Here is a 17,071-nt window from a genome sequence, read left to right as displayed (position 1 = left end):
AATTGTACCAACATCCATCTATACTGAAGACAATTCTTGCTGGTTTACCATCTCCCCCAGAGAAATCCTAATCCAATTCTGAGTGAGTTAGGGAGAGCTGCAGGTCTGAGCTGCAGGTAAGCCTGTGTGTAAAGTGAAACATGCATACCAGACATGATGGGCAGCTTAAAGCCCTCAGCCCCTCTGGCATGTGCACGAGCACATCCTGGAGGCAGCATCATGCAGAGGTACGAGTTTAAATCTTTATGCAGTGTGATATGGTGATGCACCACTGCTAAATAACTGATATGATAATGTTGCTTTTGGGCTTGGATGCTACTTGATGATCTTTCCAGATTGCTCTGAAGCCTAGGACAGATACTGCTGTAGTGCGAGTTTCATGGATTTCCCATTAAAGTGGACTGCTAGACTCTGTCCCGTGCTTTTTTGGCTAAGGTCTTGCACAGACAGCCCTGGATCTTAGTCTTCTGTATTGTCTGTCTCTCCCGCCCTTGCCTGCCTCATGTGGCCTCTTTTCATCCCATTTGCCTTTTGAATTGAAAAAAAAAAAAAAAAAAAAAAAAGAAATTGTTATTTCTTCATAGCCTTGGAGTAGTCTGGTAGTCATTTTAAGGGAGATCTATCACCTGCATTTACATTTGACTTCCTGTTGGGACAACATATGGTTCCCAAAACCAACCCCATTGTCCACCACTGCTGACATATGAACATACTGGAATTCTGGATATCAACCACCAGTTCAGCTGCACTGCAGTCCCAGCTTCACGTGAAATTATGATTTTTTTATACACAGATGCTTGCTGAGCAGCAATATTTCCAAATATTGAGTAATCCTGTGCTAGCATGTTGTTCTGTGTGCCAACTCACCTGTCCCACAAATATGTTACCTGCAGCTACCAGAGACTCAACAGGAGTTGTCCCCATGAAAATCTGCATTATCCAACCAACCTAAAATTGTTAAAAAAGAAAAAAAAACAAACCCAACACATTGGTCTGCCTATTCCATGCACTTCTTGAATTAATCATGCCAATGTAAGAGTTCTGAGGCACCGTACAATATTTCCTGAGTTAATGATTCCAACTGCAAGATATGGAACTTTCATTTAATAGTAGCATGTTGAAATAAACCAGAGGTGGAATTATTAACAGAACTGAGAGTACACCAGGGTCCTCCTTGGGAACTAAATTGTTAAACTAAAATAATCAAAGCAGATATTTTGATAGGTCTTTATTACTTATGTACTTGTCCAAAGGGACTTGGATCATATGAAGGGGAAAAAATTTAGATTAAGGCTAAAAATGCTTCATTGAAATTTTAGCACACTATTTCAGCTAGGTGAGGTTTGTGGCACTTAACATAACAATCTGTGAATGAGAACGACAAAGGACTTTTTAAGGGTATCTTCAAATAAGGTTTAACTACCACTGTGCAGGAAGATCTTTGCCCTCATATGATAAGTTCATTGGGCAGACAGGGCAGGAAGTGGACTTTCTGTGGACTTGCTCTTAGCTCACTGGCACTGAACCTAGGACCTGACAAAAATGAACACTTAGAGTATGAGGTGAGGAACCAGGCTCTGATCTCATTCTGGGGATCTGCGATAGGAAGGTATATGCAATTGCTACTGCAATACTTAGCATACTTAGTAGAAAGTACTGCAATACTTACTACACTTAGTAGAAAGAAGAAATCCACTATCTGTGATGTAACCCCTATCTTGCACTTTGGGGCTGGGAGAGGGGCAGGCAGAAAGGAAGATTTAAGCAAGTATGGCATCTGAAGAATGCTAAAGGTAGTCAGGCAAATCTCACAATTACTATGATGTTAGCAATAAAACCAGGTTGGGGAGAGGAAAATGTGCTATGGAATGCCAATTTTGGTCGGGGCCAATGCTACAGTTTGGCTACATGTGCTCAAGTGACCCGTACTCTGAGGGTGCCACAGCACTGAAACAGGTTGCCCAGAGGTTGTGGAGTCTCCTTCTCGAGATACTCAAAACCCGCCTGGAGGCGATCCTGTGCAACATGCTCTAGGTGATCCTGTTTTAGAAGGGGGGTTGAACTAGATGATCTCCAGAGGTCCCTTCCAACCCCTACCAGTCTATGAATCTGTGAATCTGTATACCTGGCAAATGAGTACGTACTGGCACAAATTCATACCTTTCCAATGAGCCACTGCATGAATCCAACGTGGTAAAGCATAGACATTACTGTGCTGAAGAAAACCACCACTGGCAGGACCTGATTTGGAGACACAAAATCATTAACACTTCTAGAGTGGTTTTCCTTTCCTTGATTCTGTAGGCCATTTCATTTTTGAAAAAGAGGTTAATGGTTTTGGAGATACACTTAAAGATATTGAAAACCATTATTAAGTTTACACGTATGCTGTAAAATTTTTCTTCTAGATTCGTTGTTCACGTTTGTGCTGTAATTAACTATTTTTCATGTATCTGTATAGTTTTTTAACAGGACTGCAATAGTTTTGAAACTATGTGGTTTAACATGATATGCATTAGTTTATAGCTGTGTTTAAGTCAGCTCAAACATTTACTGGGCAATGGCATCTACAAAGACTTGGATATGTACATCTGTAGACTTTGAAAACCAAGAACAGAAATATATCCAATGGGACTGTGGTCTAGAATTCAAAGCTCAACTTGTCAGTGTCTGTGTTTAACACAGTTTAGACTGCTATACAAGCAGAAGTTGAAGAGATTTTGATTGGGATTGTAGCTGACTTGATTTCACAGAATAAAGGACAGCTTACTTAGAAAGCCCATACTGTGTAGCTGGCTTTTACTAACACATTATAGAAAAATCCTCTTTTATTCTGCTCTATTTATTGCATTGATTATAATGTCGTTGTGGAGTATTCAAGAACTCTGTAACTGTACACAGGGACAGAATCTGCCTAAAATTAACAGGTGTATACTTATTAAATACAAGAAGTAAATATGAGTCTCTTTCAGTGGATTCTGAAGGAAAAAATGTTTTCCTTAAACATATAATTAAAAGAATTGCATGAATGTCTAACCCCTTGTCTGATGGGTTATTAAATGTGTTGGGTTTTATCCTGAATAAAACTAATATCACTTGATTCTCAAGTATGTTAAATACACAGGATCTCAGCATTTCTATGCTAGTATACAACAGAAAGAAAAATCCCCCTGAAAGGTCCAAAATTAGGTAGATTAGTTACAGTTAAAGCAGTACCACTAACACTAGGAAGCTTTTATGTGTGTTCAACTGAGGGCATAGTGCCTTAAAAATAAAAGCAAGGAACAGAATGAAAAAGAACAAAACACTTCATTAGTTCAAACCTTTTCAGTAAATAGAAGCTGTGCCTTTCTAGAGGAGAACTAGTACTATCAGCAATTTTGATAAAAATGTTTTGAAATTCATTTAGATGATCAGAACCTTTCACTGAAAGGAGAGAGTGCAATTCACAGCTCTTCAGCAAATTAATAGGAGACTGCTTTCTCTAGTTTGATTCTCTGGTCCTTTTAGCAATCCTCTTGGAGTGGTTTGCCATGCAGCAATAGCAGAAAGTTTAGTTCAGTAAAAGTAAAATGTTTTTCTCCTTTTCTCTTTGCCATTTCCTCTCCTTGTTCCTGAGTGTGTGCTAGCCAGAGAGGCATCTGGCTCCCAGCCAACTGGCACAGGTAAGGACTGCCGCAATGTCAGTGGGGAAATGGGTCTGGAGAGGCAGCGGGAAGAGTACTGTCTGTACTGGATGGTAAAAAACGTAAGTCCTCCCACCTTTCACTCCAAATGGATGAGAAGAGCTCTCAGGAATTTCTGTGTTTTGGTTTTAGCTGAAGGAGCAAGAAGACAATGTTCTGCCTATGCTGGGTGACTGCTGGCACCCTTCAGCCTGATTTTTGTGCACTTTTCTTAGGAAAAAAACATGTAACTTTAAAAGATTCTTTGCAATTTTAGCAGTTGCAGGCATTTCTGGGTGAAGCATTCATCTTTACAAAACAGGGAGTTTGTTTTCCAGTTGTGATCATTTGTGCCTTGACTGTATGAAGAAGTTGGGACCTATTTTATAACTAAACCCTCCTGCCTAAATCCCCAGTGACTTAATGTGGTACCTATTATGTTATGTCTTCTTCAGAAAAGTGGAGCAACCATTTAATAGGTAAGTAATTGTCACGTTTTGTTATGTCCATGCTAGCTTTTATCTAAGGCATAACGAAATCACATGGAAAACACTGGCAAATTATTACCTTAAAGTAACTAGAATGTAAATTCTAGTAGCTTACTTGCCACACATTGCATGGCAGCGGGTTTTCAGTTGCCCTGTCTGCAGAGATAAATGCAATGAAAAGTGCTTAACATGAAATGACTAGTTCAATTGAAATAAAAACAACTCTTTTACAGAAAGTCTCCCTACAGTGTTAATACACTGAAATGTTAAAAGTCAGTCATTTTGAAACTTGGGAAAGAGGAGAAAACAACCTCAGAAAAATTCTTTCTGTCCCATGTCTATATGGAGCGGCCACCTCCTCTTCACCAGCCCTGAGAGGAGCTTTGCCTTCATGCTGGGCCCACGTGCAGTTGCATGTTGAGGGTGGGACAAGAGTGGGAAAACTGGCAAGACAGGAACGTCTTCTGCTCCCCGTCTTCTCCTTCCCCCTCTTTATGGTGCCAAAACTGGGGGAATAGGTGGCATGGGTTCAGTAACATTGGAAGGCTCCCTCTGTGGGCCTTGGGGCTGGGGTAGCAGGGCATGCTCCGGGCAATACCTTGATTGTGGAGAACTGTGCAGGGGCTTGGGAGAGGGAGGGGAAAGCTCTGGTGGTGCTCCAGGGTCAGACACTTGGTGAAGCACCCAGAGGGTGAAGGGAGCCAAGCTAGGAGCAGGTCTGGGGAGGGTGGAAGGACACCAGCCTTGGTGCTGTGGGTACTGGAGCTGGGAAGGTGAGGAGGGGAATAGATCATGCAAACCTTTGTATTTGAGGAGGGGTCTGAAGGGCTAGGGGATAAGGGGGGACAGGCACAAGTATGCAGAGACAGGACTGTTAGGAAAAAAAGACGCACAGGAATGATCCAAGGAGTCTGAGAACAGTTCCCTCTAACCATGGGGTCGTTGCACACCCTGTGTGTAGGAATAGCCGCATAGCGGAGGGAGGTTGGTGGAACATCAGCATTAGTTGGCAGTGTTTTCTTTGTTGATTAAATGTGAAATGTATTTGGAAATAAAAGGTCAAGAGTCCCTCTTGTCAAAAAACATGCACTGATTGCATGAAATTGCTTTTAGAGAAAGAACAGCTCTTTAATTCTTCTAACTCATGGACTCCCAGTTCCCTTTCTGCTGTAGTGCCCTTATTCTATGAGCACAAGAGACTGCCTCAAAGATGTGGGTACTTTGAAAAGGGGGTGACAAAGAGATGGTCTCCAGCTTGCTTCTGCCATTAAAAAATTCACCAGTCTAATTGGATATACCCACACCATTACAGCCTGTAGGTGGAGACAGTTGTCAATTCCAAGAGAAGTGGAGAAAGAACAGCAAAAGGACATATGATGGGGAAGTCTATGGACCTCAGCTGTAGCTGAAGCCTACTCCTCAAAAAAGGCTAGCGTGTTTCCATATGGGAGAAGTGGATGGGTCCTGCAGCGTAATTACACCTGCATGGTTAAACTATTAGAATTATACTTCTCTCTGTGGACAAACTTGTGTGGAAGTTTAGTCTCCAATATGTATAGCTCCTGATACCTACTACATACCTTTAAATAGTCAAGTTTTGCCTGATGAATAAATTTAACAAGCACTATGAAAAATTCCACAACATTTCAATGGAGAATTGGTATCAGAGAGGTCTTTAAATTACATTTATGTGGCCTACAAATGTTGTAGTTAATGCTTCCCATAATACAACCTCTAGGAAAATAAATAATTGGTGTTTTTTAATAAACTGGATTATTTCATATTTATTATCAATTCTGCAATATGGTTTGACCTTACTGAAGAGCCACTTTCTGGATCATGGTTATTGACTGTGCTACATGCACGGCAAGGAGTTGAAATTGTTGGCTGCTCACAACTCCTCTCCAATTTGTAGCCTGATGTTCAGCTTTCTCCTTATGTTCTTTTAAAGAAGTTGCTATTGGTGTTTAGGGAACATCCTGGTTTTAGACACTCCTAAAGCCTGACCTTCAAAGCAAAGCCTTTCTCTGGAAGCCATAATCCTTCTGGCATAGAAAGGAAGCTGCTGGTATTACAGAAGTCTAATTTCCTGCTTTCTCAAAGCAAACTTTGCCTTTCGTAGTCAACAGGATAGATGATTTAGTATTAAGAGATTGTTTCCAACTACTTAAGTACTTGAGTGTGCTTGTTTATCTGGGCAAGTGTTTTTTCCAGAACTCCAAAACTCTGCATCTGCATACACAAACACACGTTTAAAATAACCCAGTATATGCATGCAAATGCATGTATTTATGACTAATTAGTGCTTCCAAGACTGTGTGCTCAAAGGCTGTAGTGGGACTGGTCAGAACGCCCAGTGGGTGCACACAAGGGCTGTGTCTGCTCTGGTAACTGTGTCCACCTAAGTTAGCAGAAAACTGAGGTGTCCCTGGATACTGCTAAGGATGCGGTATGGATACAACCAGGCTCTGACAGTTTTCTGCAAAGACATACCCTATCACCCTATACTCTCTCCCAAGAGCTAAGCCAAGATTGAGACGTTTCTCTTTTAGAGGGCACTTTGAAATACCTTGGGCCAAGCTTTGGACAGCTCAGTGCTACGTGCAAATCTCATAAAATATCTGAAAGACACTAAAAAGCACTTTTGACCCTCTTAATCTCTAAATAAATGACAAGCGTTTCATGAGAGAATAGGCTGTCACTGATGTTGGGAGGACAGAAATCTCTTTCTACAGGAGGAGCAGATGGAACATGTTTTGATATTGCTGTCCACTTGTCTGCCACTTTGCTTACCATATATATTCCTATACCAAGACATAAGCAGTTATGAAAATCAACTCATGGGTTTTGCTTTCTTGTTTTTCAGTGTGAAAATAACCTACTTGTCCTTGTTATATTATTCTAGAAATTCCATATGTATTTTCCTGGCTTATCACATGGAATAAGACTGATACATCTGTGCATAGAAGCTCGGAAGCAAACTTTTAACTGTCTGGTCCCTAGTTACGGCTTTAGTCAGCAGTCTGCATCACCACTGAGGCATTAAAATATCACCTTGAAAAAAAATCATATTCATAAGGCATTGTGGAAAAACATAGAACAGCATTGGGAGTGGGAATTAAACCATTTCATCTCCAAAATATCTAATTATGAATGCAAATTATCATTTGAGTGCTCAATAGAGTAAAGGTGAGAGGAGACTGGGAAGTGAAACAAAAGGTACAAAAATACTGCAATTACAATATAATTTGTATTTCTTGCTGAAATGCTTAATTTTTCCCCTCTAAGATGTTCTGACTATTCTTAGTAGCAGCATATTTTACAGGTAGCATCTTCTTTCTTAAGTAGTAAAAGAGCTAAGTGTGAAGAACACCCAGTTTGGAATATCACCTCCAGGAAGAAAGAAGATAAAAGGTGTGTAAGCCCACAGTCAGGCAACTGAAATACCAGACAGAAGAATGGTTTCCGAGAAAGTCCTGATACATTTCTCACAGTTGTGGGTTGTTTCTTTTTTTTCTTTATATATTCTTGATTCCAGCCTAAGCAGATATTATGGCATGGGCTACGTGTGGGAGCAAAACCAGACAGGATACTGGTACAGGTTAGAGAGCACAGAGCACATAAGCTGTATTGCAGCAGTTTCCCAACAAGGTCTTCTAAGGGAGAGCTAGGAAATCTCCCTGGGATTTTATTAATGTAATAATAATGTAATGTTCTTCCTGCTTATGCATGATCAGCTTCTACCTCTTCCACCTGGTATAAGTATATATCTAGGCTTTCCACTTCGGCAAGGCAGTGATCTGCACAGCACTTTAGGATATAAAAGCATAGCATGGTATAGCACCTTTACTTGTGAAAAGGTTGGGAAGGTAGACTGGAGGTAATACATCTTTCAGTGGCCACGTAAGAGCCTTTTAACCTATTCCTTGTAGAAACATATCCCAAAGTTCTGACTACTGGTCATATATGTTGTTATAATTAGACTAAATAAGTGTAACCTAACTCAGTGTGTGGAAATAAATAAAGGGCTTTATGTGGGGTTCCTAAATTTTCTATTCAAAGTGTCACACAGTAAGGAATAGTTTATCTCTTAGCTGATTATTTAGGTGACTGCACTGGTATCGCAAAACATACAATGAATTTATTTCCCACCCACACTGTTCTTTTTTCTGTTGTCTATCTGCCACATACAGTACATATAAAACTTGTCTTACCTTAAAAGCAAAAAAATGATCCGTATACTTCTCACCGAACACAAACTTGGCACCTGTGTCAGAGTACTCCAGAAAAGTCTAGGGACAGAAAGCAAGGAAAGTTAGCCATAAACTCTGGGTCCCTGCTGAAAAATAAGCAAATACTGCTAGTTGTCTTGCAGAGATCTGGTAAGGTCCAAGGTGCTTGTGCTCTGCTCTGTATGCCTGATTGTGTCCGGCTGAACTGAGGGTCTCTGCTCTAAGAGTGCAGACTGCTTCAGAATATGTAGATAAGCAGCATAGGGCACATTTTCCTGTACCCAACAAAATAAAAACCATAAGCTATAGTAAAAGAATTTATTTTTTAATCCTGATACTGTGGTGCATTTCTACATGCCCTCTCATGCAAGTAAGTGTAATAAATGATACAGTTTAAAATGGAGATTTAATGGCTGAAGCAATGAGTTTTGAAGAGTAGCCAAAAGCTGGTCTAAAAAAATCTTCTGCTTTTTAATTCTGATACAGTGGTGCATTTTTATACTCTTGATGCCAACATGTGTGATTAATGATACAGTTTAAAATGGAGATGTAATAGTTAGAATAATGAATTCTGATAGGAGTGACCATAAGCCATATGGGGCTAACGAAAGGGGGCACCAGACCCACTTCAGTTGGAGACGAAAGGGGAGACTGAGAACCTGGTGACAAAACCCAGATGACTCCCACTGCTTGCAGATTAGCAGCCAGACAGGCGTCAGACCTGTGCCTTCACCCCCGCACAGAGACAGTACATTCTGCACTGTCTTGTTTTAAATGTGCTTAATTATCCGTACTGTGAAGAACAGCTGTGTGAATAGTATCCCTGGGGTGAAAAGTCTGCATGTCCTTCAGTGGGTACTCTCTGCTCTACTTTTTGGATTTCTCTTATTACTTTATAGTAATGGGCTTTTTAAAAAAAATTTGTGCCTGTAGACTGCTTGCAGTGGCACTTATGGATGGCTCCTGTCCCCTCTCTAGAGATCCTTTGCTGCTCGCAGCTGTGGATTTTGCCATGTGTAGTTGAATTCATTTTCTTAAATGTTGTGAGAACTATGAAATGCCCCCTGGGGCCAGGACTGTGGCTACTCTGAAGACAATGGTGGTTCTGCCTTGCTAAATCCCAAGGCTTTTCAGCATGTCAGGTTTATTGCAAGGATGCTATGGAGTTGGGCTAAGTCTAAGAGTTTCTGTGAGTGTCCTGGCACAATAGCAATTTTGTGTTTGGAGGGTTCAAGTTATAATTTCAGCCCAAGGATGGTAAAGCCATTAAGGAACTGCGTCTCTCCAGCCCATTACTCATCAGCCTGTCCCACATGGTCTTGTATTAACTGGACAAAAAAGAAATGAGAAGGTTGAATTCAAGTAGTCAGTTTCCTTTCCGAGAACCCAGTTTTTCTCAAGAGAGAACATCTGGGAGCAAAAGGACCCCTGAACTGCCTGGCTGTTATGTAAGAGTCTCCAGACAGAAAATTAGATTAAAAATATTTTTTTTCCCAGTAGCTTACCTGGATCTGAATGCCTAACCAGTTAAACACATCAAACCCCACTTTGGTCCTCAGAATAAAAAGCCCGAGAATAAACTGCATTGCTATTCCTGAAAATACTGGTCTCCAAGCAACCTAAATGGGCAGAAAAATAAAACCACTATAAATAAATAATATAAATAAATAATAATTTACTTTAGATGTTTGTTAAAATAATGTAAGGAGATTGTCTGACTATACTAGAGGACAGGAGCACCAACCAAAACAGGTTGTATGGGACTTGGAGCATGAATCACCTCTCCTAATTTGAGAGCTCTGTGGCATGGCTATCTCCAGCTAGCTGCTGAAAGCCTGGCTAGGTAAGTACAGACATGCCCATTTCACCACCACAGACTGCAGGTAATCAAGTAGTAGGAAAAGGAGAGACAGTTCTTCCTGTGCTACAGTTCATAGATGAAATAGGCATACATGAGGTCAGCAGCCAAAAACCTGAGCCGTGGATTCTTCACGTATCTGGACTGTGAATAAGGCAATTTTTTTACTACAGTTTTTTTTTGTGTGCTTTGGTAATTTCAACTCTGTTTCTGTTCTGTTAAAGAGTTTTGATACTTGAGAACTACTCACAATTAAGATATTGCGATTCATATGACATAAAGGCAGTTGTAGGAAACTGGCTGTGTGTGACCAGTCCCTTGTCACTACACTGCAGATTTCTGCTCTTCTGCCTCAGAAACCATCTTTGTTTTGTGAAAATTGAATCTTATTATTTACAAGGCAAAGAGCGGAAATGGCACTCTCTAATTTATTCAGATGATTTTTAATAACACAAGCCAATTAGGTGTAATGAGGACCCATGGGAGAACACAAAGCATTTGGAGTACATGAGTTTTCACCTCAGTTGGAGACAGCAGTGTTTCAAAGGATGGCAAGTGGCAGGTCCATTATTCCCTGCTGAGGGGACTGTTTCTGTTAAGAATGTCTCAGCACTGATGCAGGAGAGTTGAAAAAGCATTGGTGAAACTTGGTGACTGGACAATGGATTATGGACTTGACGATCTTAAAGGACTTCTCCAACCGAAACGATACAATTCCGTGATTCTAATATATGACTGATGAAAGCATGCACTGATGCTAGGCATGCACACAGTGGTAAAAGCTGAGGTGGGAGTTGTGGTGGCTGACTAAATAACCCCTTTGTAATACCACAGCAGTGGGTATCTCAGCTGGAAAATTAAAATAAATGGCATTGACAAGCCTATGGGAGTGGGTTAGTGAAAAGTGGACCTCAGCTTGGTCTTAGCTGCTGCATTCGCACTGGGAATCAAACTTGTCAGGGATTAAGAGCTACATGAGGGAAGCTTGTCTCCAGCTGCATGTGATTTGTGTTGATGTGATGACAGTGTCCTCAAATAAGTGCCTGTGATGTCCTGAGGGCTGTCCTCCTCCTGTGGGTGGAAAGCATAGAGCAGTCCTGCCTCAGCTTGCACTGATTCTGCAGGAGCAAATGTGTTCCAATCTGCATCAAGGCTGGAACAAAGGATGGGCATCAGCCTCCCAAAATAGTGACAGCCAGATGCTGGTGTAGCCCCACACATGCTCCCCAAGATGTCAGAGCAAAATCACTTTCCTCAGAAATTAAATTACATCACTGGGTTTTGGCAAGCCTAATTTTTTTATGTTTGTGGGTTTTCTGTTACTCTTACTGAAATTGGTGCTTAGGGTAGGGGAACAGTATTTGAGACATTGAACAAAAAAACCCCCAAAAGATCCAACATGGACTGAATACTCACTCTAGTTGGATATTTGGAAAAGATAAACATCAAGAGAACATACATCACAAGCCCACCAAAAGAGATCAGCTGGCGGGATCCCTGTTTTGCTGTGTCAAAGATAAGCCAGCAGATGATAGTTATAATAAGAGCTGCACACAGCACCCTAGGAAAAAAAAAAGTCAGACATGACATCCTGAATAAGACCAGGTATTCCTTCCCCTTTCTCCCCCCACAACATTTACATATCTGTGAATGAACTCTCTGAGCAATGTATTAAGCTGAAACGTGTAGCTCTGCACAAGCAGGAACCTGCCTTGGCTGATGCTACTCTGACAACAACATCCCTTGGTGCCATCCAGAAGAAATGTCCTCCAACCATGTCCCCAAAGTCAAAGTGTGGGGGAAACCCAATAAAGCATGAGTGGCTCTTGTCTGGGTACTATTTCTATGAAATGAAGCATGAGAAAATACCCTCCTTTCTCACTCCATCCTCCTTTTTCTTTCCTGTCTTCTTTATTGAATGTTTTCTTAGCTCTGGGCAAGACAGGCTGTGGTTTTTATGAATTGCATTATGCTGTTTAACTGGTTGGCCTATGAAACACACACTGTTGAGAGTCATGTTATCAAATGAATACTTCTTTGTAATTGGCTGAAGTCTTTTTAGAAAAATAACTTTTAATCACAACAATTTAACTATCATCTCAGAAACAATGACAAGAGCCATGTGTACATCTTTATTCAATATTTCTGTGGTCCCCACTATCACAGAACTGTGTTCAGCTTGCATATTGAAGGTAATTATCACAACAACAGCCTGAGAGGCAAGGAAATACATCATCCCATTTACAGAGGGGAAAACTAAACATAGTCCCAGTTCTTTAATGTTACTTGTGTCTAACAGTTGTTCAGCTTCCACTAGATATCTTCCACCTAGATACCTAAATTCAGTTTTTAGACCTGAATCAGAAATATTGCAGGCCAGGTCCACAAAATGGCTTGGCCATTGCAATTCTGAATAACACTTCCTACACCTGAGAGACTTTCTGTCTCTTGGAGGAATCCGTGACCAACAGTGAAGCACTTAATCTGTGATACGTACAAGTCAAGGATTGCAGCCCAGGTAATACAGCACTTACTGCCCCTGGCCTGTTACATCTGCTCATCAGAGCTCTCCTGTTCTTTTGCTCCTTCCCCCAAAGAGGTTGCCAGATTGTCTAATGGAGGTGCCTGCGTGTGACTGCTCTCTAATATGGCTCCTGAGCAGAAGGACCACAATCGTTATAGCATCTTTCTTAGAAACTCCTGCACCTGTGGCAAAACCATTTCAAAATCTTAAGAGTAAGTTGGGACATTTTTCTGAACCCAGAATGACTCCTCCTTAGAACTCTCTCAGATAGAAGGTGACCTAGCTGAGATAGAAGGCAGCTGGCCAATTTCCTTTTCCTTTTTCATTTGGTCTTCTCTTCGGTCTACAAGCCTCCTTTGGTTCCCCATTTTCCAGTAGTATCTTAAATATTCCTGATAATTTCTCAGGAATACTTGGAATAAGTATCTACCAGATCTAAGTATCTACCATTTATCTACCAGATGAATGTCTACCATTCCAAATAAGGCTGTATGATCTTATTATGACACCAAATGTGGCTGGCATGTTTTGATTGCTGAAGCCCAAGCAAAAATTGCTATGGGGATATGTGACAAAGCGGTGTCTAGATAACACACTTTGGTCTTTAGCAGTTTGCATATGTTAGAGTAAAGGTGTCTACGAATCTCACCACTCTTAACAAGTGACAGTGAGGTACTTTCTGGCTTGCAGAATGAATGCAGAAGGCTACAAGACACCGGAACTTCTCTGAATACATTCTCTTGCAACAACAAACTTGTCCTATCTCAATTTGAGGAATTTTTTTTACACTGTCAATATTTTTGATATCTAACTACTGTATTACAATCTTAAAGGTGTGCCTGATATCTATAAACTGGAAAACATTGAATTATTCTGTGTGTGTATTCTTTGATCTTATTACAATTTGTATGACTGATTCATCTCCCTGTTCTTATGGGGGTGTAAGTTGAAATAAAACTATAGGGGTAAATTGACTAATGGTTTGTTCTTCTCCATAAATAGGAAGTAATCAATATTTACCATTTTAGCCAAAAGCATTGTTTCTCGAGATATCTTTCTCCAGGGGAAAAGAATGCAGCAATTTTGTCTTCATACTTAGCTATTAAAAAATCCCAGCAGGTGAAGAAGATGGCTAGGACAGTGATGATAAAGAGTGGCAAGGCTCTCTGAAAATTCAAGCTGCAAGCTGCAATAACTACTGCCAAGTATGCTGTAACAGAAACAAGAATATACACGTCAGTTAGGTTGGTCTTTTTAAAAAACAGAATGAAATCTTAAATTTGATGTGGTTAAAGTCAGGCCTGTGTTTATCTTTTAAGTGCTTTTCTGACGCTTGGCCTAAATACTGAAAAATTTTGCTTTCATAGATGGTGTCATTACTTATGATACACTCATTGATAAGAAAGGTGGCTTTCAGCCTGTCAAAGCAGGTTGTATGCTTTGACCAAGCCAAGTTCACATCAAACATGTTAATCACTTGGGAAAATTAAACAAGTCTACAGAACTGCTTTTTCCTGTGTAAAAACTATTACTTAAGAGCAATGGGTCTTATTCCTTCTTTCACAGGAGGATGCTGTGAAAGATCCAATAAAACTAGAAGAAACCCTAAGAAGCATTTGTTAATTGCCTGATTTGATGGCTCTCTTAAGTAATTGGGAAACTTAGAAGTAGTTTATTTCATAAGGTAGCTGTGAAATGATTTGTCATGTGACAGGTTCATTGCTAGTATGTGCTGGACAATGAAATATTCGTAGAGTCATAGAATGGTTTGGGTTGGAAGGGACCTCAAAGACCATCTAGTTTCAACCCCCCTGCCATGAGCAGGGACACCCTCCACTAGACCAGGTTGCCCAAAGCCCCATCCAACCTGGCCTTGAACACTTCCAGAGAGAGGGCATCCACAACTTCTCTGGGCAACCTGTTCCAGTGCCTCAGCATCCTCAAACTAAAGAATTTCCTCCTAATATCTAATCTAAATCTACTCTCTGATTTTGTCTATGGCAAATAAGAAAGAAGAACTACTGATTTTTGTAAGGCAAGTTGGGGTTTTTTATGGAATTAACATATGAAACCCTGACATATCCTTGGAAGTCACTCACTTTCTTGAGCCAGAATATGCCTGTATTATGACAAAGCAAGACAAGCTGATGCTAGCATGCAAGTGGCCCTTTTATAATCACTATATGGTTTGCTGATGCCTATCACATAGACGTATTTTAGGTCCAGATGTTTTCAGTGTTCAGGTAGGAGGATCTCAAAAATAAACTTGGTGAAGTGAAAGGAAACAAACCAACCTACTGGCTAATTAGGAAAGGGACAAAGAAGACTATCTGAATGACTTTGCATTGCATGCTGACATAAAACACATTTTCTCTAGCAAACGTTTGCTGTGGATATTGAGTGATATGGGTCAGAACAGAAAACTTTCATTCCTAGCCTGCTGACTTAAGTTCAGTCCAAGTTGGTGCCTGACTCTTTTTAATGTGATTTCATGGTTTTGGGCAAGTTCCCAAAACTGTAACTTAATGAGCTTCTTGGAAGAGGCTGGTAAGGGAGTAGATGCAAAGACTGAACTACCCTTTCATCCCCAATGTAATTGCTAGTCAGTTAAAACATGCTGGAGGTGCAAGTGTAGCAAGATCTGTGCTTTCGTTGAGTTTGGGAATGAGTAGAGGTTTTGAGATCTGGAGCTTTCTCTGGTACTAAATTCACTTTTACCTCCTTTCAAATGCATTCTTTAAGACAGTCAAGAGTTTTTGTGTCAGATGGAAGACAGGCAGTCTATAATCTCATATAGGTAAATAAATAAGTCTTCAGCAACCCTGGATGTGATATACTGTACCTGTTATTAAAATTCCATAGATCACATAACGAATTCTGGTTTTATGTTTCTTACAAAATTCGCAGGCTTTATCATATTTCTTTTCTAAATGCCTAGGAAAATGCAAAAAAACCAATCAGAAAAGAAACTTAAACTGCAGGTCAAAAAAGAGGTAATTTGCATAGGAAGATGAGGTTAGATTGATCAAAATTTCTCCACTGGAGTATGCTGCACTTGGTAAGCGTTAAATTTGTATTCCAAGGTGCTGAAGAAAAGAATGCCAACATCTGCAGAGCTTTTTTGGGGGGAGTGGGACTTTGGTTTGATGCTGGACAAGTTAAAAAAGAAAAATCTGGCCGATACCTAAAGGGTCAGTCCATCAATGGGCAGAAGTTAGCAAGCCAGTTGTGCTAGCTTCTGAAATACAGCTCTTCTGAGAGGAGGTCTGTTAACAGGGTTAGTGCAAACTGGGTAGGTAGTTAAAGATTCAGTGCCCATTACTAGACCCAGAAAGACTGTTAATACAGCCAGCCCAGCATTGCTATGTGGAGCAGTAGTGTTGCTATAGTTGTGAAGGACTAAGGCTGCATTTGTGTGTGCAAAATAAAAAATATCCATCTAAAACCTTATTACAGTGTGCATAGATGTTTCTGGATATTTGAAAATTTGGTTGTCAATTACATTAACTTTTCATGTAAGACTCATTAGTTCATGGAAGCTGAAATGATTTGTTATACATGAATGTCCTATTCTAGTATCTGTTCTTTTGATTATTCCATACTTCACTTCCATTCTTTTCTCATCTCACTAAGGGTAACACAGAGTGATTTCATGAGGACAGCTGAAATTTAGAGAAATAGCAGTTAAGGGAGTTAATTCAACACAGATTTCCAATGTCAAGTATGCTGTTGATGTGGACATATTTCAGTTACAAAAGCTGTAGCTAAATAAACACCCTCGTATTGTGCAAGCTGAAATCACAGCCTTAGCTCTGTCTCTCTGAAGTGGTGCCTCACACCCTACAGTCTATAAAGGCAATGTTATATTTAGAGATGCTAATTATGCAAACTGTACTTGTTTGGAAACTAGATGCAGCTGGAGTCAGATGCACACTGAAATTCAGCATGAATACTCTTCTTTTCTGCACTAAAAAAAAATGATTAATTTAAAAGAAATTGGAGAGAAACAAGGAATATTAACTTAATTCATATCAGCACTCAGAATGGCAGAGAAGGAACATACTCCTTCACCAGTACAAAGAATAACGGGATTTTTGAGAAATCTTGATTGCTTTTGATGTTTTAGTTCTGGGAATTCTTGTTGCTTTACAAATCATACCTTTTTTTTTTTACTTGTAAGAAGATTGGGTTATCCACCCAGTCTCAGCAGAGAGATTAGATACAACAGGACAAGAAAGAAAAGGAGAAATGAGAGACAGATGCATGAATAAGCGAGAGTTACTTTATCAAATTTATGGTTCATC

General features: G+C 40.2%; 1 protein-coding gene across 3 annotated transcripts in view; it reads right to left on the bottom strand.

Annotated features, from left to right (window-relative positions):
- SLC28A3 (solute carrier family 28 member 3) overlaps positions 1 to 17,071 on the bottom strand; it is a 42,943-nt gene that overhangs the window by 12,003 nt on the left and 13,869 nt on the right. For all 3 annotated transcript variants that reach the window (XM_010309523.2, XM_075739692.1, XM_075739693.1), the window contains 7 exons: positions 15,610 to 15,701; positions 13,788 to 13,977; positions 11,660 to 11,804; positions 9,891 to 10,004; positions 8,368 to 8,445; positions 2,161 to 2,241; positions 868 to 948 (listed from right to left, as the gene is read on the bottom strand). In XM_010309523.2, the coding sequence (XP_010307825.1) occupies positions 868 to 948; positions 2,161 to 2,241; positions 8,368 to 8,445; positions 9,891 to 10,004; positions 11,660 to 11,804; positions 13,788 to 13,977; positions 15,610 to 15,701 (781 nt within the window). The remainder of the gene's footprint in view (positions 1 to 867; positions 949 to 2,160; positions 2,242 to 8,367; positions 8,446 to 9,890; positions 10,005 to 11,659; positions 11,805 to 13,787; positions 13,978 to 15,609; positions 15,702 to 17,071) is intronic.

Source organism: Balearica regulorum, chromosome Z, assembly GCF_011004875.1.
Source record: "Balearica regulorum gibbericeps isolate bBalReg1 chromosome Z, bBalReg1.pri, whole genome shotgun sequence".
NCBI classification, from domain to species: Eukaryota; Metazoa; Chordata; class Aves; order Gruiformes; family Gruidae; genus Balearica; species Balearica regulorum.
The sequence above is the reverse complement of the archived record's forward strand: the minus strand, read 5'-3'. Positions and strand labels throughout refer to the sequence as shown.